Raw genomic sequence first — 16,795 nt, 5'->3', positions numbered from 1 at the left:
AATATTTGTGATCGATATTGTCTGCATCTGACTCATCACATATTTAATCCGTATTTGTGATCAAAATTATCTGTATTTATATCTATATCTGATACTATTTATACTTATCTTTAATTCCGATAAAAAATATAAGATAAAATATAAGATCAACGATATTCTATGCTATCCGATTACACCAGATATACACGGTAGCGCTTTAGTGTCCGAGTGACAAGTTTTCCTTTTGCTCCAGGATGCACAGAATCCAGCATGTGTACTGCAGAGGATCAAACCGCATTCCCGAGTGGATTGGCACAAAAGTAGCACTCTCTTTTCAGAGAAAAAGGAGCTAGTGCACTCATCCTCGCTGTCAGACTGCACAGATCATAATTTTCTCAGATCTTTCTTTTCCCCTGTTATTGAGTTTTCTGCAGTACGAGTGCCAAGCATCCTTTAAAGTTCCTGGGAACAGCAAACCTCCTCTCTATACATATACTAGCCTAATACGTGTCGAAATTTCCCTGCGGTTCGCGGCATACCAATCATAGATGCTAGTTGTCTGTTCAGATGGAGATGATTCCTGCGTTGACATGATCTAGCATGGAAGAACATGAGACCGGCCACTTCAAAGACCCCAAGAATTCGGTTCCTTCTAAGCTGTTGCAACCATGCGTGCATGCATGGCACTGATGTGAGTCACGTGGTACGGTACTCGGTCGTACCGGCTCGTTCCGGGAAAAACATGGCGAGAACGTCAGATCACGCCAACCTCTGTTCTAGTTCGGTTGAGTCACTGCTGTCGAGTGAGTTGGCATCCAGTTTCTGTAGGGTTCGGACAAGGTGTTGGAGTCCAGCTAATGAGTAAGTACTTGCAGTGTCTAGGGCAGCCACGACAGCGTCGCACACGAGGGACGACAAGCCCATGACAGCTCGCGTGTAGCACAAAGCATTATTAGTTCCCCACTTACTAGAGTTCAGCCGTCTCAAACTCGAAAACTTTCAGGAGTTTAGGGACCGTCGACAGGGTTAGAGGGGGCTTCCTTCATCCCTAAGCTTAGAAGAGTTCGTCCCTAAGCTTAGAAGAGTTCCTAGGTAGAGAGATGTCTCGGCTGAGGAGATGGGTGCAGAGGTAGAGTGGTGAGATGGTAGGGCGCTGTCAGTCATAGGTGATGAAGAATATCAGATGCATCAGTGCTAAGGTGAGAAAGCTCTAAAACAGAAAGAATAATACAGGAAAGATGACAGGTATAAATCCAGTAGTAAGGATGACATCCGTAGACGAACGGGACGCAAGACAACGAGCTTGGATGAGCTGTGCCAGTGAGAGGTTGAAAAAGAAGCCTGCAACAACATCAGGTGGAACAAGGTTGCTGGCTGTTAAATTTTAACTCGTCGACTGAAGGAAATCTCACTCTCAGACGCATGAGGAATAGGATCACCCTGTTAGTTCAACTTGCCCCGTTAAGGTCTCACCAATCCGACCAAAGTACATGAATTGTGCTTGAAATCGATACTAAATTCTTTGTTAGAGTACACTATCAAACGACGTGTAGTACCGCGGCTGTCTTTTCCTTTCCATTCTTGTGTTTCCTTTTGCGTCTGAGCCTGGTTGTTGTGTAGAGTGACACAGGCTGTAGGAAAGCAGTGGCTGTTGCTGAACTAAAAGATCAATCATATCGCCGGTGCTGGGCCACGACGGGCGACCAGCCACGGCGGCCGGCCCTGTGGCCGGGGAATCTTTGATCTCATCAATTTAGGGGATCTTGAACGGCACGGCCGGGGGTCGACACGTGGAGAGTATGTCCTGTGCGGTTGGAGAAGTCGGTGTGACCTGACCTGTGAAGGATCGCTGGTCTCCAGCGCCAGCTAAGGCATCAACAGGACATGCCCATTTCACTCACTTTGTGTAAGCTGGCAATGTCCCGCGCAGCTGGAAGGCGATTTTCCATCTACTTTTCAGTATGTTCAGCACCGGTGCGCCGTAGTTGAGGATAACTATGTACCACACTCACACATACACGCTGAAGACATATTAAAGGGCCCTAAACCCTTACTATATGAGCACGCACATTCTACTGAATATACACGTGTGTACATATTCTAACCCGGGATCCATCCGAGAGGTGAGCACCCGCACGAGCTCATCCAACACCTGGCGACTTGACATCCGAGCTAACGCTCGGTCTCACCAGCGCCATAGTTATCTGGACAGAGCTGGGTACTTGGTGGCTTGGTGCAGTGCAGATGCAGCTGGTTCAGCAGGTGCAGAGAGTTGAGAGGATGAGGCATCATCCCCTGATAGCAGAGCTGTATGGTTAGAGCTTCGAAGGTAGAACAGTGCATGGAACAATGATAAATTTGCGAGCGTTTACATGAACTCTTCGCAGAAACGTGCCAGTGTACGGCGTTAATAAAAAGTCCGACCAATGTCATTACAAGAGTGTCACTTCATTTCTGTTGTCTACAAAAATGCCATTAAGTGCCTCGTGTCAATTCTTGTCTGTTCCTGAAGTAACTGTTGTTTCTGTCGATAAAAATTTACACCCGGGAGAATGATCTGTACTAGCATGAGTTTCATTGCTACCCAAAACACCCTAGATTACAGTACAGCCGAAACTCGCACACGGAGAAGTTTGGTAAGAATAGGGGTAAAGGTATGCCTAGAGCATAGTCATACAAAAATTACTTCAAGCTTTGCACAGGGATGATCTTTAATATATTGCTCAAGTTCAGAATCATCTCTAAACCTGAAACCGTACAATGCCTGCCTTTGGGTTAGACCGATTGGATAAATTCTGTGTACCTTCAACTCGTTCCCACCTCTAATACTCGGTGGTCTTTCATCCCTCCATACAGGAACATGATTGAGGGATCTAAATTTAGCAAGCACTGAAGACTCCAAAGCTCCCAGAGTTAATTGGCCCGATCTGTGCAACATATATTGGAGACATGTTTAAAAAAAAGGAAGGTGGAACACAAGCAAGAAAGAATGTTTATCAATTTACAAGCAACAAGAATTGCAATAAAAGGAATGCCACTGAAGATTCAACACAACCTGACAGTAATTGAGCAACATATGCACAATTGCAAGAAAACAAGCGAAGGAGCTAAGACCACAAAGCATATGAACTTTCTCATATCAATATAACTAGCAGGATAGCTAGCTCAATTGCGCCACTATATGGATATAAAGTTGTATATACAACTCTAAAACCTACGATTAAAAATACAGTTGTTTTTGCTCTACTAATCTATGCTATTACAATCTAGCATCCACCAAAATAATTGGTGTAGATCTTTATTGTTCGTAGAAAATTTCTAATTTAAGGATTATTGCAGGTTTCATATCTCAAAAGTAAATAAGGGTTAGAACAAAATTAATTCTTCCATACCTCAGATAAATTGGATGAACTTACCTTTATCAATATAACTAGTTGAATAGCCCACTCAATTGTGCGGCTAGATTTGAAAATACAATTGTATTTGCTATACAACTCTAAGACCTATGATTAAACGCACAGTTGTATTTGCCATAAAACTGCGTATTGTTTTGAACCAAGGTTAATTATAAGCCGTACAACCTAGCCTAACCAATATTATCAGTGTATATATTTTTTCCTTGTATTTTTTCTGAAACTCCGCCTATGTTGTACCAATATAGCCGGTCCCAAGCCCGAGTTACGGAGGAGAGTTATGATAGGCTTGGTGAGCCAACGTAAAAAACCCAAGCACTCTTATGGAGATGAAACCCAAAAGGCCTACCCCAACTTGCTTGGGACAAAGACCGTTGTTATTGTTGTATTTTTTCTGACTTTAAGATTATTGTTGCGCCTTGAATCCCATAAAGAAGAAACTGAAGACTACAAAATAGAGGAGAAAAATATTCCCTTGTAACTCTTGGTCATTATGATGTCAGTTATAGGGTGCCAACAGAAAATACCAATCACTCAACTACACTGTAAGCACAATAGTAATTCTTCCATACCTCAGATAAATGCTCTCTGTCTTAAACCGCCCTCTCTCTCTGACAAATAAGTGAAAAACTGTTTCTTTTTTGCTGGAACAGCTACATGGACGATTCATAAATTTTGGAGTCCTTTCCTCTTTTTCATGAATCTTCGTAGCAATATGTATGCAAAGCCGACAGGATGAATGAACTGCTGCCATGTCGATAAGAGCTTTGAAAGAATCAGATGGACCATCATATTTCCACCTACAGATGCAAACAAAGAATGAGACGTGTTCACTGTTCAGTACAAAATCATGATGAATGCTATAACAGTAGCTGCTAGATGACCTTTAACAAAATTGCATATGGCACAACTTTAAGCCTTTATCAATATAACTAGGATTGAACCCACACGTCATTGCAGAAGTTTTATTCACTCTTAATTCAGTACATAATTTTTTGTATTATTAAATAATCAATTACTAAAGAGGTTCTTATTTAGAGCATGTACCATGAATATAGCCTTAATTAGAGGGATAAACAAAATGAACTTATCATTCCTTTTTCCCATTGTGTTTTTGTTTTCACTGAAGCATGCTACCCGAGGACAAACATTTGGCTTCTCAGAAATTGCGTTGTAGATTGTATACATATGATTTATTGTCTCTTCTAGGTGCATTTATGTTCGCTGGATTCAAATTGGACAGTTGGAATAAATGGACCAATGTGACGCTTCATGGAAATTTATTGCAGGTTCTTTCATGCATATGATTTGTTTAAGGTGTATTTGTGTTCTTAGGATTCAAAACCGAACGGTGGGATTAATTGGGGTGATGTGGCACTTTCTTGTGCCCTGGTTCGTGCTGAGCATAGAAGAGAGATAAGATATCGTTTTTGAGTGGAAAATTTGAACTACACTCAACGATACCAACATATAGTAAACTTAGAGGCAAATTACAGGTGGTTAAGATTTGAATTTCACCATAACCTAAACTACATGAGTCACGAGAGTTATGCACCAAATAATTGATGCAAGCAGATAATTTAAGAAGTCTGTGAGATTGAAATGAGAGCGATGTCAAATCTAATCCTGGTAAAGGCTCATAGTAGTACATTGTGCTCCACAAGAGGTAGAGAACCTCATAGCTTTGTCATTCTGAATAAAAATAAAAGGACTGCTACGCGCACGACACTTCAGCTACGATCCGTCTACAACGATGGCCATTCACCAATCAGCATGTCCATTTTTCTTCATGTTGGCCCAGGCAAGCGGAAACTTTCAAGCACAGTACCAAAAAGGTTCATACATAGATCGTATGTAAAACACTGTATGTGTATCAAATTCCTAAAAATAAATAACCTATCTAGAACAGCATTAACAAGGTGGAATTAAGTCTGTAGATCGTAACTTCCATGCTTTGGCAGTGTCAGAACCTAAGAGGCAAGAATTACATGGTAACCTTTACTACCGAAGTGACAGAGCCATGCTATAGCCTTTCCATAAGGGGAAATAGATTTGTTGAGGAAAAACTCTTTCATTGCATGGTGATTCAGTTCCTCAATAAGTGACATCTTTATCAATAACGATTGTTATTATCTGATCTTGAGGGGAAAAAAATGAATAGATAAAAGCATCACTGATTCAGCATAACTGAAGTTGATAGCGTAATACAGGCCACTCCATATAAAGTGGAAATAAACTCAAATAGATACAAATGACACCCTGATTCATTGTTGTCATGCTAAATCAATCTATGATCTCATGATTGTAAAATGCTTGGCAGGGCAGTTACCTCAAAGATTGATTGAAAACATCAGGATTTGAAGCAATGTTTTTCATTGTCCTGGCAACTGAAGCAACATCATCAAGCTCCTTAATATGTAATATTGCACCTGCTCCTGGAGAAAACTCTAGAATGTTTGGAGCACCAACGACAACTGGAATAGAACCTGTAGTGAAGTGCAAATGAAATGTTCAATCACTAAATTCCAGCTATAACTTTAGGCTTCATAAGTATAGAATTTAAATCAAGCTCTGGAATCGGAAATTTCTCGGGAGTAACAGTTTCACAATATACATCAGTTGATAAAAAGAACATTACAATTTGATTTTTCAATGTCCACCAAATAAAGTGGAATAAACTATTGATCAATTAGCCAATTCTATAGAAACAATTAAAAGGAGCGGAATTGTACTCATGAGGTGAAATGTTTCATCCTAGGGTGATGAACCAAGCATATGAACATAAGCTTATGCTCAGCATGCAATGTTGGAAGAGAGTTTACAAAGGCAAATTGTGTGGGTGGATGGTTATGGGGCATAACCATTTACCTGCTACCAGTGACTGAAAAAACTTTTCTGTTACATAATCCTCCTCGTTAGAATTCTCAAAAGCCAAGCTGAATTTGTAGCGCTTCAAAGTTTCCACTTTGTCCACTGCACCCAAGCAAGAGATACAGTATGCATCACATGTCTTTCTGCAGAGTAAACTAAAATGCAACACAACAGCAGGAATTATGCATCAAGAATAAAAGTATTATTTATCATAGAAAATCATGTATTTAACAGCAAAGGAGAACCTAGCAATATCTTTCCTCGTTCCAGACTATCCTAGAAACTTTGGATGCATGCTTTAATTCTATTACTAGTCAAACCTCCTATTGGTGTAAACGAGAAATGGGGATCTTGGCCATTAAGACTAAGCCTTCGTAAAACAAACTGTGTTGTGTCTCATGATGTCACATCTACTCCAACCATAGTTGTTAGGGCGTCGCCATAGCATCGCTATAGCGGCGTGGCGGAAACTCAAGGCTCACCACGCCAACACCACAGCACGATCACGTATGGCGTCCGCCAAATCGGTGTGGTGTCCCCGTGGCGCTGCCAAGGTGTCTTGTGGCGACAAAGTCTTGTGCGGCGGGCGCAATACCTCTTGGTAGGGGGATGAGGGGGACCGAGCATTAGTGGGCCGCAGGCCGCATCAGTGTTTCCCAAGGTGCCGCCGTTGCCGAGTCGCGGGTTGCCTTCGCCGCTGCAGCCGCGGCCGAGACCGCGAGACGTCCACCTGACCGCGCTCCTCGCCGTCCGCCACCAAGATCCCTGCGCTCCCGCCACCAAGATATGGCCGTGAGGCTGTTCGCCGTTGCCCGGTGCGTTGTCTGCACCGCCGTTCATCGAGATCTCACAATCCACCGCCGTCGCCCTGCCCGACCCTGCGCTGACCCTGAGCTACGCCGCTGGCCCGCTGCTCGGCTACTGCACTAAGTAAGTGTTCTCTTCTCTCTTCTCTGTTCTGTTCTATTCTGTTACTAGCAGATAGTAGTATAGCACACTAGCACACTACTGAACTAGCACTTCTGTAGATAACACACTAGTGGCGGCTGCGAGAGAGAGAGACGTGGTGGCACTCCATCGGCCTGGGAGGGAAACACTTGTGGGCTGGGCCAACCCCTCTCCGTTCTCCTTTTCTCCTTTTTGTTTTTCTTTCCTCCTCCCTGCTATTGCTGGTGTTTCTTTAGCTCATATGGCGTCGCCATGCCGCGCGCCATAAGCGATATAAAGGTGTGAAGGTGGTGGGTCGCCACGCCCCACCACACCACCATAATAACTACGACTCCAACCATAGAAAGTGACATTGATATGGCTGTGACGATCCGACAGGAGAGGACCTACAAGAGAGTGTTTCGGGCCTGGATCTAAGTGGGTGGCAGGAAGGTGATCTTTTGCCCTACAGATGTCAGCGGTACTTGTTCGAAGCCATGGTGCAGGAGGCACTACAAGCAGGCAGTGGTAGATGGGAATAGGAAGGGTTTTGGCTTACTTCTTCCTTGATACGATAGCAAAGATGCCAGCCTCTTTAAGGTGCCCCAAACAAAGTGAGGTAAGTAGAGGAAGAGTATCAAAACCAAGCATTTCTCCTAAACCAACTTATCTATTAAATAAAGAAGTACTTATCTGCCCCCTAACTCCTAACGCATGCAACTGCACACACTGCTGTGAAGTACTACAGTGCCTCATTGCAACTGCGACCTATATCTGTGTGATGTGACTATATGGTTTGCCTCAAAATGAGTCCACAACAAACATCTTTTCCCAGAAATAGTTACAGAGATAAACATAACTTTGTTTGACATATTGAGGCTGAAAGAATTGTCAATAAGCAATTCATCTTACCATAAAAAGAGGTGGTCACAGTAATTAGCACATTGACAGGTTAACAAGCACTGGAGTGGCAATAGTTTGATAGATTGCAACTATTATCAGCACATTTCTATATCGGGTATTCAATACTTTGATAATTGCTACTACTATCATCGTGACATCAAATAATTTGTTGCCGTTGCCCACTAGTAACAATCTTGCAAGTAACAAAACATATCTCATTTGTGTGCCAATTATGATCACTAATAAAATGAATATGTTGAGCATAACGCAGCAGAGAAAGTGTACCTTTGCCATCACGGTTACGATGACAACTACCATATGAATCGATTTTCACATCCAAGTTTTCAAGCATCTCAAGGGCTTGCAAACGAAAGTTTCGTGCACCGCAGTTTGAAATAAAGGCTGCAGCTAAAGCTTCTTCAGTCTTTGGAGGCACAGGTGCCATGATATCATATTCAGCCCATGAAAAGTAGCCAACAGGTACATCTGAGGAAAGGCTGGTTGTCATCACAATTTTGTACCCTCTCCTGTAACAGAAAGCAATGAAATTGCCAGCCCATGAGAACTATGATTCTCAAAATTAATAAATCCTATTTCTAAGGACAAAAAGGCAAAGTTGAATATCAGGGTATGAATGAGGATAACATCAACACAGTGCTTAATTTTAAAATCTAAAGCATTTCCAGTGGATGAGCGTGTCCAAATTTTGCCTGGTAATATGATATGTCTGCTTGCTTTGACCAACAGTCCAGCTTTTGCTCTTTATTTGAAATAATAATGGTTAAACATTCACAAGAAACAGGTGTGGCAAGCAAACAGTACTCCAGACATTCTTACGCTGCTGTATCTAATAGGATGAACCTACATTCGCATTAGTCCATTAACCCTTGCATTTCTTAACATTGATATCAGAAGACGGCAGCTAGTTCCATTGTCAAAACGTCTCATATATGGAAACAGGCAATTTTTATGACCCATCAGAATTCAATGTGAACTTCAGTTGAAGTCAATGTGTACCAAATTTAGAAAGTCATTTGAAATAGGCAAAGAAAGTAGCAGGAAATCACCAATCAAATTAACTTGGTTCTTACCCACCGTCGAGCCACATCAATATTGTTCTCCGAATAATATTGAGATGATTCCATTGATCTGAGGATGCTATCTACGGAAGGATCTGGAGCGATTCCAAAAGTAGCATCAGGTGTCTTGCTCGCGGAAAACCCAAAATCACATCCTACATAGCATTTATTCCAATCCTGAGTGAGAAAAAAATGCATAAGCATCATATATAGAGACAAGTGAAGTAAGTCATGGATGGAACATTAATGTTGCAGATATGCAGCGCCATTTTCATCAATAACATCATGTCATTAATAGTGCAAATACAAACATATGGCACCAGTTATGGTTAAGTGAACAACGGCCCAACACAAATCAAATTCCCAAAAGCATTTTGTTAGACGAAAGGTCTCCACCTTTATAGAAAGCATAGACTAGGAACATCATACAAGTCTAGTTTAACTCAGCCTCAGCGATCCCAAAAACCGGTAAATCAAAACAAGCACTGGGACCAAAAACACATTATTACAATCCTTCTAAACAGGGATGGAGCTTTACGTCGCCCAGCATGGGCTTGCCACACTTTTGTTTTGGCATCTTCATATGCATAGTTAAGAAGCTAATGGTTTACACTGCATGGTAGGCTACAAACCAGTAGTTTCGCCTTCTCTAATCCATCGTTCTGCAAAATTTCGAACTTAGTTTTTCAATGGCAACAGTTCATTTGATCATTCTATAGTTGTCATGTGGGGCCGACAATACAGCCGAAGAGCTAGGGTGCCGGTGGCCTAGAAGGAATCGGATTACGGAAGTTTTTGTACGAAATAGAATTCAATTAGGAAAGAGATAGAATTATTTAAAGAAGGTTAGATTCGGTTAGCTTAGGAAAGGAATAAGAGTTGGTTGGGATTACGGCATGGACTCTCCATGCCGAGTTTGTAATGCCCTATTTATACCGGGCACAATTGGGAGTTAATAAAGCAAGAAACTATCAATCTCTTCCTTCCTCTGCTCTCCTTCTCCTATCTCATGTTCTCCCGATAACGGCGCCCTTCCGCTGCACCAGCTATCTACCATGGCTCCAAGCGGAAGGCTTAGGCCTAAGCCTCCTATCTTCCACAACTACGAGTTACAATATGATACAGGCCGTGACAACTTGGTATCAGAGACTTTAGGTATCGCGATGGACACGCAAATCACTGACCGACTCGCTGCCATCACGGGGCAACTCGCCTAGCTCACGGCGACCTCCACCAATACGGGCCGCACCATCGCTTCCGTTCAAGAACAACTCACTGCATTCGCAAGCGCGTGGTGAACCTGGAAAAACGTACATCAGATGGTCTGTTATCCTTGCCGAGCGGCAATCACAGTGTGAGTCCTGTTACATCACCGCTCACCGACGGCACACAACCCCCACGATACCACATGCTCGAGTTTCCCATGTATGACGGCACCGAAGACCCCTTGGGATGGTTGCAGCGCTACGAGCAATTCTTCCGAGGGCAGCGGACGGTGGAGTCTGAGAAGGTTTGGCTCGCCTCGTACCACCTCACCGACACCGCCCACCAGTGGTATTTCCAATTGGAGTAGGACAAGGGCGAGCCAAACTGGCGCAACTTCAAGGAGTTTGTCAACTTGCGTTTTGGGTCCTCCATCCGGCACAATCCGCTGGGCAAACTCAAGGAGCTGCGGCAAACGGGGACCATGGAGGATTATTAGCGAGACTTTCTGGCGATCTTGTACCGCGCCAAACACCTCCAACCTCGCCAGCAAGCGCAGCTCTTCACACCAAGGCTGGTCGAGCCAATTTGTGCAGACGTCGAGCTCCAGAACTCGGCTAGCTTGCAGATGGCAATGGCTTTGGCCCAGGTATATGAACGCCGAGCCGAACACCTCCCACCTTAGCGACCAAGGAGGTTCTCTGCGTCAACCAACAACCTTGCACCACGTTGCGCCCCCCAGGATGGCCCCCACTGCACCCACGGTGGCCCCAGCCTCTTCACCAATTTCCTCAGGAACGCTGACCGCAACAAACCAACCTGCACTGGTGGGGCACTACGCACTCCATGGCTGCCGATGCATCGTCGTCGTCTTACACTGGAGGAGATGGCAACGCACAGGGAGGCGGGCCTCTGTTTCAACTGTGATGAACGCTACACATCGAGCCACGCGTGTCGGCGCTTGTTTGTCCTCCTCGCCTCGTGCCTAGCATCGACGACAACAATGTTGATCACGGCGACATCGATGAACCCAGCATATCCCTCCATGCGCTAATCGACATCCAACCTCAGTCCTTCCGCATGGTGCAAATCAGGGTTTGTTTGGTCGGTGTACCACTTATGACCCTACTCGACACTGGATCTACACATAACTTCGTCAATGTGGCCACAACACAATGCATCGGCATCGCACTACAACAACGCCGAGGACCCAAGGTGATAGTTGCCAATGGCTCCAATCTCGGGGGTTAGCCGCGATTCGATCTTGCAGGTTGGCAACAAGATCTTCTCCATCGACTGCTATGCAATTCCATTGGAAGAGTTCGACATGGTGCTCGGCATCTAGTGGCTTGAGACACTAGGCCCCATGCTTTGGAATTTCACCAACATGCCATTCTCGTCCCACCACGGCACTCGCAAGGTGACCTAGGAGGGTCTGGGAGTGTGCGCTCCAGCACCTAGGGCACTCTCCTGCTCCCTCAACTTGATGGATGTGTTGGATGAATCCGCGCCGGTCTTCGCCATGCCAACGGGGCTGCCACCACAGCGTTCCCGCAGCAACCATATCCACTTGCTACCGGGGACAGCGCCGGTGGCAATTCGGTCGTACCGTTCCCCGCAACTACTCAACGACAAGTGCGAACAACAATGCAGCAAGATGGAACGACAGGGTCTCATCTAGCCCAATCACTCTCCATTCTCATTGCTCGTACCGTTGGTCAAGAAACGGGATGACACCTGGTGTTTTTGCATAGACTACCGCACCCTCAATGACAAGACTGTCAAGGACAAGTTTCCCATTCCAGTGGTGGACGAACTTCTCGACGAACTCCTCGGCGCCTAGTTCTTCTCCAAGCTTGACCTCCGTTTCGAGTACCATCAGGTGCTCATGCATCCGTCTGATATAGAGACGACGACATTCCAGACGCACGAGGGCCTTGTTGAGTTCATGGTCATGCCATTCAGTCTGACGAATGCACCCCCTACTTTCCAGGCCCTTATGAACAATGTGCTTCGTCCATTCTTACGCCGCTTTGTCCTTGTGTTTTTTTTTTTTGACGATATTTTGATCTACAGTGGCTCATGGTCCGAACATTTGCGACACGTCCGCGTAGTGTTGCGGCTTCTACTCCAACATCAACTATTCCTCAAGCAGTCAAAATGTCTCTTTGGCGAGACCACCATCGGCTAACTTGAACACATCATCTCCGAGCATGGCGTCACAATGGACATTCAGAAAATCAAGGCCGTCATGGACTGGCCTACTCCCCATATTGTGCGCGCCCTCCGAGGATTTTTGGGGCTTGAGGGCTACTATCGCAAGTTTATCTGGGATTCAGCATGGTCGCAGAGCCGCTCACGAAGCTACTCAAGAAGGAAGCGTTTCGCTGCACTCTAGGCCACATTATCATCGGTGCCTGTCCTCCAGTTGCCCGACTTCGACAAGGAGTTCATCATCGATTGTGACGCTTCGGGCTCGGGCATAGGCGGGGTGCTTCATCAAGGTGGCGGCCCGATGGCCTTCTTCAGCCAGGCCATTGCACCTCGTAACGCCAAGCTAGCCGCATATGAGCGTGAGCTGATCAGCTTGGTCTAAGCAATTTGGCACTGGAGGCCGTAAGTTTGGGGCTGGCCCTTCGTTGTCCACACCGACCACTACAATCTTAAGTTCTTGCTCGACCAGCACCTCTCGATGATCCCACATAACCATTGGGTGAGCAAACTCCTCGGTTTCGATTTTCGCGTGGAGTACAAGCCGGGCAAGCAAAACGTGGTGGCTGACTCTCTCTCCCGCTACAACACTGACACGGTCACGCTCATGGCCTTGTCCACTCCGAGCTTCGCCCTCTTTGATGACCTTCGATAGGAGGTCGAGGGGGACACTGACCTGGCCACCATCAAGGCTCGGGTTTTGGGCGGTCCACTGATCACCCCATGAAGGGTCCAGGAGGGACTGGTGCTGTATGACCACAAGGTCTACGTCCCTGCGTCATCATCTCTTCTCTCGGTCATCGTGGAGGCTACCCATTTGATCGGTCATGATAATGCTTAAGTAGGATTTGAGTTCAGCATTTCATCCCTAATTCGATGGATAGACCAAAGTAGTGAACAAGATCATTTCCATGTACCTCCGTTGTCTCATAGGTGACCGGCCAAGACAATGGCTTCGTTGGCTGTCCTAGGCCGAGTATTGTTACAAAACGTCGTTCTAGTCATCAGGAGACACCTTTCAAAGTTGTTTATGGCCGTGATCCACCATCCCTAATGCAGTACGATTGCACTACACGGGTTACAGCCGTCAACCAATTGCTTGCAGATCGAGACTTACTCTTACATGATGTGCGAGAACATCTCCTATAGGCTCAACAGTACTACAAGCGGCACTATGACCTTCACCACCGGCCGATGGTTTTTTAGGAGGGACAATGGATCTGCCTCTGCCTCCAACATTGACAAGCGTCATCCATCGCCCTAAAGGCTCACTGGAAGCTTGTTGCACGTTTCTACGGGCCTTACAAAGTGCTGGCCCAGATTGGGGACGTCGCTTATCGGTTGCAGTTACCGCCACGTGCACGGATTCATGATGTTTTTCACGTCGGTCTCCTCAAGCCCTTCTTCGGTGCAACTCCCAGCAATCCCCCACTGTTGCCTGACATGCAACATGGGCATGTCTATCCATCTCCCCAGGTGGTTGTTCGTGCACAACTAGCCTGCAACGTCAAGGAGCTCCTCATACAATGGCACGATCAGCCGGACACTGAGACTTCGTGGGTTCCTATTGACGACTTCAAGCACCAGTATCCCGCATTTCAGCTCGAGGACGAGCTGATTTCTGAGGGGGAGAGAGATGTCATGTGGGTCCGACAATACAAACAAAGAGCTAGGGTGCCAGCCGTTTAGAAGGAAGGAATCGGATTACGAAAGTTTTCAGTAGGAAATAGAATTCAATTAGGAAAGAGATAGAATTATTTAAAGAAGGTTAGATTCGGTTAGCTTAGGAAAGGAATAAGAGTTGGTTTGGATTACGGCATGGACTCTCCATGCCGAGTTTGTAATGCCCTATTTATATTGCGCACAATTGGGAGCTAATAAAGCAAGAAATTATCAATCTCTTCCTTCCTCTGCTCTCCTTCTCCTATCTCATGTTCTTCTCACGACAACGGTGCCCTTCCCCTGCGCCAGATATCCACCATGACTCCCGGTGGAAGGTTTAGGCCTAAACCTCCCGTCTTCAACGAATACGAGTTACAATCTGGTACGAGCTATGACAAGTTGGTCCCCTATGCATTTTTGGGCAAGTTCCGCCACTGCTTCTAAAACAAAAGACACTCAAAAGTTTTCAGAATAACAAAAATTGCAACTGAGGATAAAATTAAAATGGTAGTATTTAGCATTCACTGTTGGTAGTTTTAGTTTTAACTCCTTTGTTTTCAAAAGCTCTCCTTGAGTAACACACTAACATTGGCTCCACTTTCCCTTTTACATCAACATGACACCAAACATGTTCTAATCTATTAGCGATATAATTTCCTAGTTCCAAATAGCTAACATCACAACTCTTTATAGCCGAAGAAAAAAAGTCCAATGACAGTTCAGTAAGCCATGCTATTCAAAATTATGGCAATTATCTGCTACATATGATTCCGATTCAACATTTGAGGTAATACAAGTATGCAGAGATGACATGATCAACTAAATGTTTCCACAGCTTCCAATTTGCATTCAGGGAAAAGAGTAGTAATATAGTATGAAGATTTAGCAAGGGACACTTGACTGGTCATAGAAACAATTTTTTGCCAAAGCTTGCCTAAGGTTAGTCGATCATTTTTCTTGCCACAAAAGTGTGGCAAGACTAACCTTAGGCAAAGTTTTATGGCAAAGCTAGTTACCAACCAAACGAGCCCTAATCTATTACATATATTAAAGGGCCAAGATTTGGAGTAATTCTAAGGGGTCAAGTATTATAGCTACTGTTTATGTGGGTCCTACGTATGTGTAGGTGTATATATATGGATACGTACATATACATATACGTATGCGCGTATACGTGTATATATATACGTATATATATGTGTGCGTACACATAATTTTTTTGTAAAATTCCAGAAAAATAGCAAAAGTAATAATAATTATATTGATAAATCAGCTGAAATAATCTAAAATACATAGGAAAATATCTAAAGCTAAAAAAAAAGAAACCGATTTAGTTAGGTTCATATAACTGTCGTCTATATGTTAAAATTATGTGCATGCATAAAAGTACCACTGTTTTTCTCGTAATTAAATGAATGTGTTAAATATTGATAAATTCATAACTAAATATTGAGATGTTCAAAATTGGTGAACTTAATTTTTTTTAGTCTTCTTTAGTCATGCTCTTCGTAACAAAAAAAAAAAAAAGGGTCGCGGTAGGCGCGCCAATCCACCTAGTTCTCCTAACTAAACTAAGAGCGCGAGAGGAAGGACATGCACGAGACCTTGGCCGCGCCTCCGACGAGCACGGGGTCCCTGTCGAAGTCGCGGTCGTAGGGCACGGCGTCCTCCTTCTCGAGCCGCTCCACGCACCGCCGGATCTCGCCGTCGTCGTCGTCGTCCCCGCCCCGCGGGGGCGCATCCGAGCCCTCGCCCCAGAGGGCGGAGCGGCGGTAGAAGGAGGTGGTCCAGCTCTCGACCGCTTCAGCGTTCTTCGCCATGTCGAGGCGGCCGAGGAACGCGATCTCGGCGAGGAAGGCGGCGCTGACGAGGAGCGGCAGAAGCCACCCCCAGCGCCGCCGCCGGCCAGCCTGCGCCCCCTGCGAGTGGGAGGAGGCCTTCATCGATGGCCCGCGGCCGCGCCTCGCCGGCGCCGGCGGCTGGTGGTGGAGAGATCGGGGGGGAGCGGGACGCGCGCGGGAGGAGGGGGCGACCGCGAGGCCGGGGGTGAAGTCGTTGGACCCGGTTGCGGGGAGGTGGAGTGGAACGGACCAACGACCGACCCCTGCAGAGATCTTTCTCGCTCGGATTTGGTTCGGCCCGGCAGAAGGTGGAACGGGGCCCCGCATGTCAGTGGGAGGAAATTGACGGCCTTGTGGTCAATGGTGGTCCTTGTTGGAGATCCGCGCCGCCCGGCGGGACCCATCCAGTGGAGAGCCACGGCCGTTGGATCCAAGCTGTGCTCGGCTGCAATTGTTCGGAACGAGACGGAGCCCTTGGGCTCGAACAAAGGCCAGGCCGCAGATAAATGTTACGCCTTCATGGGCCGTAGCCTAGCAAGCCATATGAGCGACCAGGCCATGGCAATGCTCGAATAAATGCCACTCCGAAGATAAACGCAACTACTCCATTGCTGCGGCATCCCTACTTTTCCAATTGGGTCCAGGCTACGTCTGGGCCAAAGTTAACTAAAACTAGCCGTGTTAGGGATGTCTAAACGCCAGCACG

The 16,795-nt window shown here is 45.6% G+C and overlaps 1 protein-coding gene across 1 annotated transcript; it reads right to left on the bottom strand.

The window, feature by feature from the left end:
* Positions 1-2,359: 2,359 nt before the first annotated feature.
* LOC133894745 (putative fucosyltransferase-like protein) lies at positions 2,360-16,334 on the bottom strand. The gene is made up of 7 exons (XM_062334910.1): positions 15,853-16,334; positions 9,189-9,349; positions 8,379-8,620; positions 6,261-6,365; positions 5,722-5,878; positions 3,965-4,192; positions 2,360-2,906 (listed from the first exon to the last, which is right to left on the bottom strand). Exons 1-7 carry the CDS (start codon positions 16,189-16,191, stop codon positions 2,651-2,653), a joined length of 1,488 nt encoding a protein of 495 aa, XP_062190894.1. The 5' UTR covers positions 16,192-16,334; the 3' UTR covers positions 2,360-2,650.
* Positions 16,335-16,795: the final 461 nt, after the last annotated feature.

This window comes from Phragmites australis, chromosome 16, assembly GCF_958298935.1.
Source record: "Phragmites australis chromosome 16, lpPhrAust1.1, whole genome shotgun sequence".
Classification (NCBI taxonomy): Eukaryota; Viridiplantae; Streptophyta; class Magnoliopsida; order Poales; family Poaceae; genus Phragmites; species Phragmites australis.
This window is presented reverse-complemented; position numbering and strand designations above follow the sequence as displayed.

Bases quoted from the DNA above. Each gene is read 5' to 3' on its own strand.
- LOC133894745 (XM_062334910.1), bottom strand. From the start codon at position 16,191: ATGAAGGCCTCCTCCCACTCGCAGGGGGCGCAGGCTGGCCGGCGGCGG. The intron at 6,366-8,378 runs GTACACTTTCTC...GCTTGGGTGCAG, and splicing joins TCGTAACCGTGATGGCAAAG to TGGACAAAGTGGAAACTTTG. The intron at 4,193-5,721 runs GTAACTGCCCTG...TTGCATCTGTAG, and splicing joins GTTTTCAATCAATCTTTGAG to GTGGAAATATGATGGTCCAT.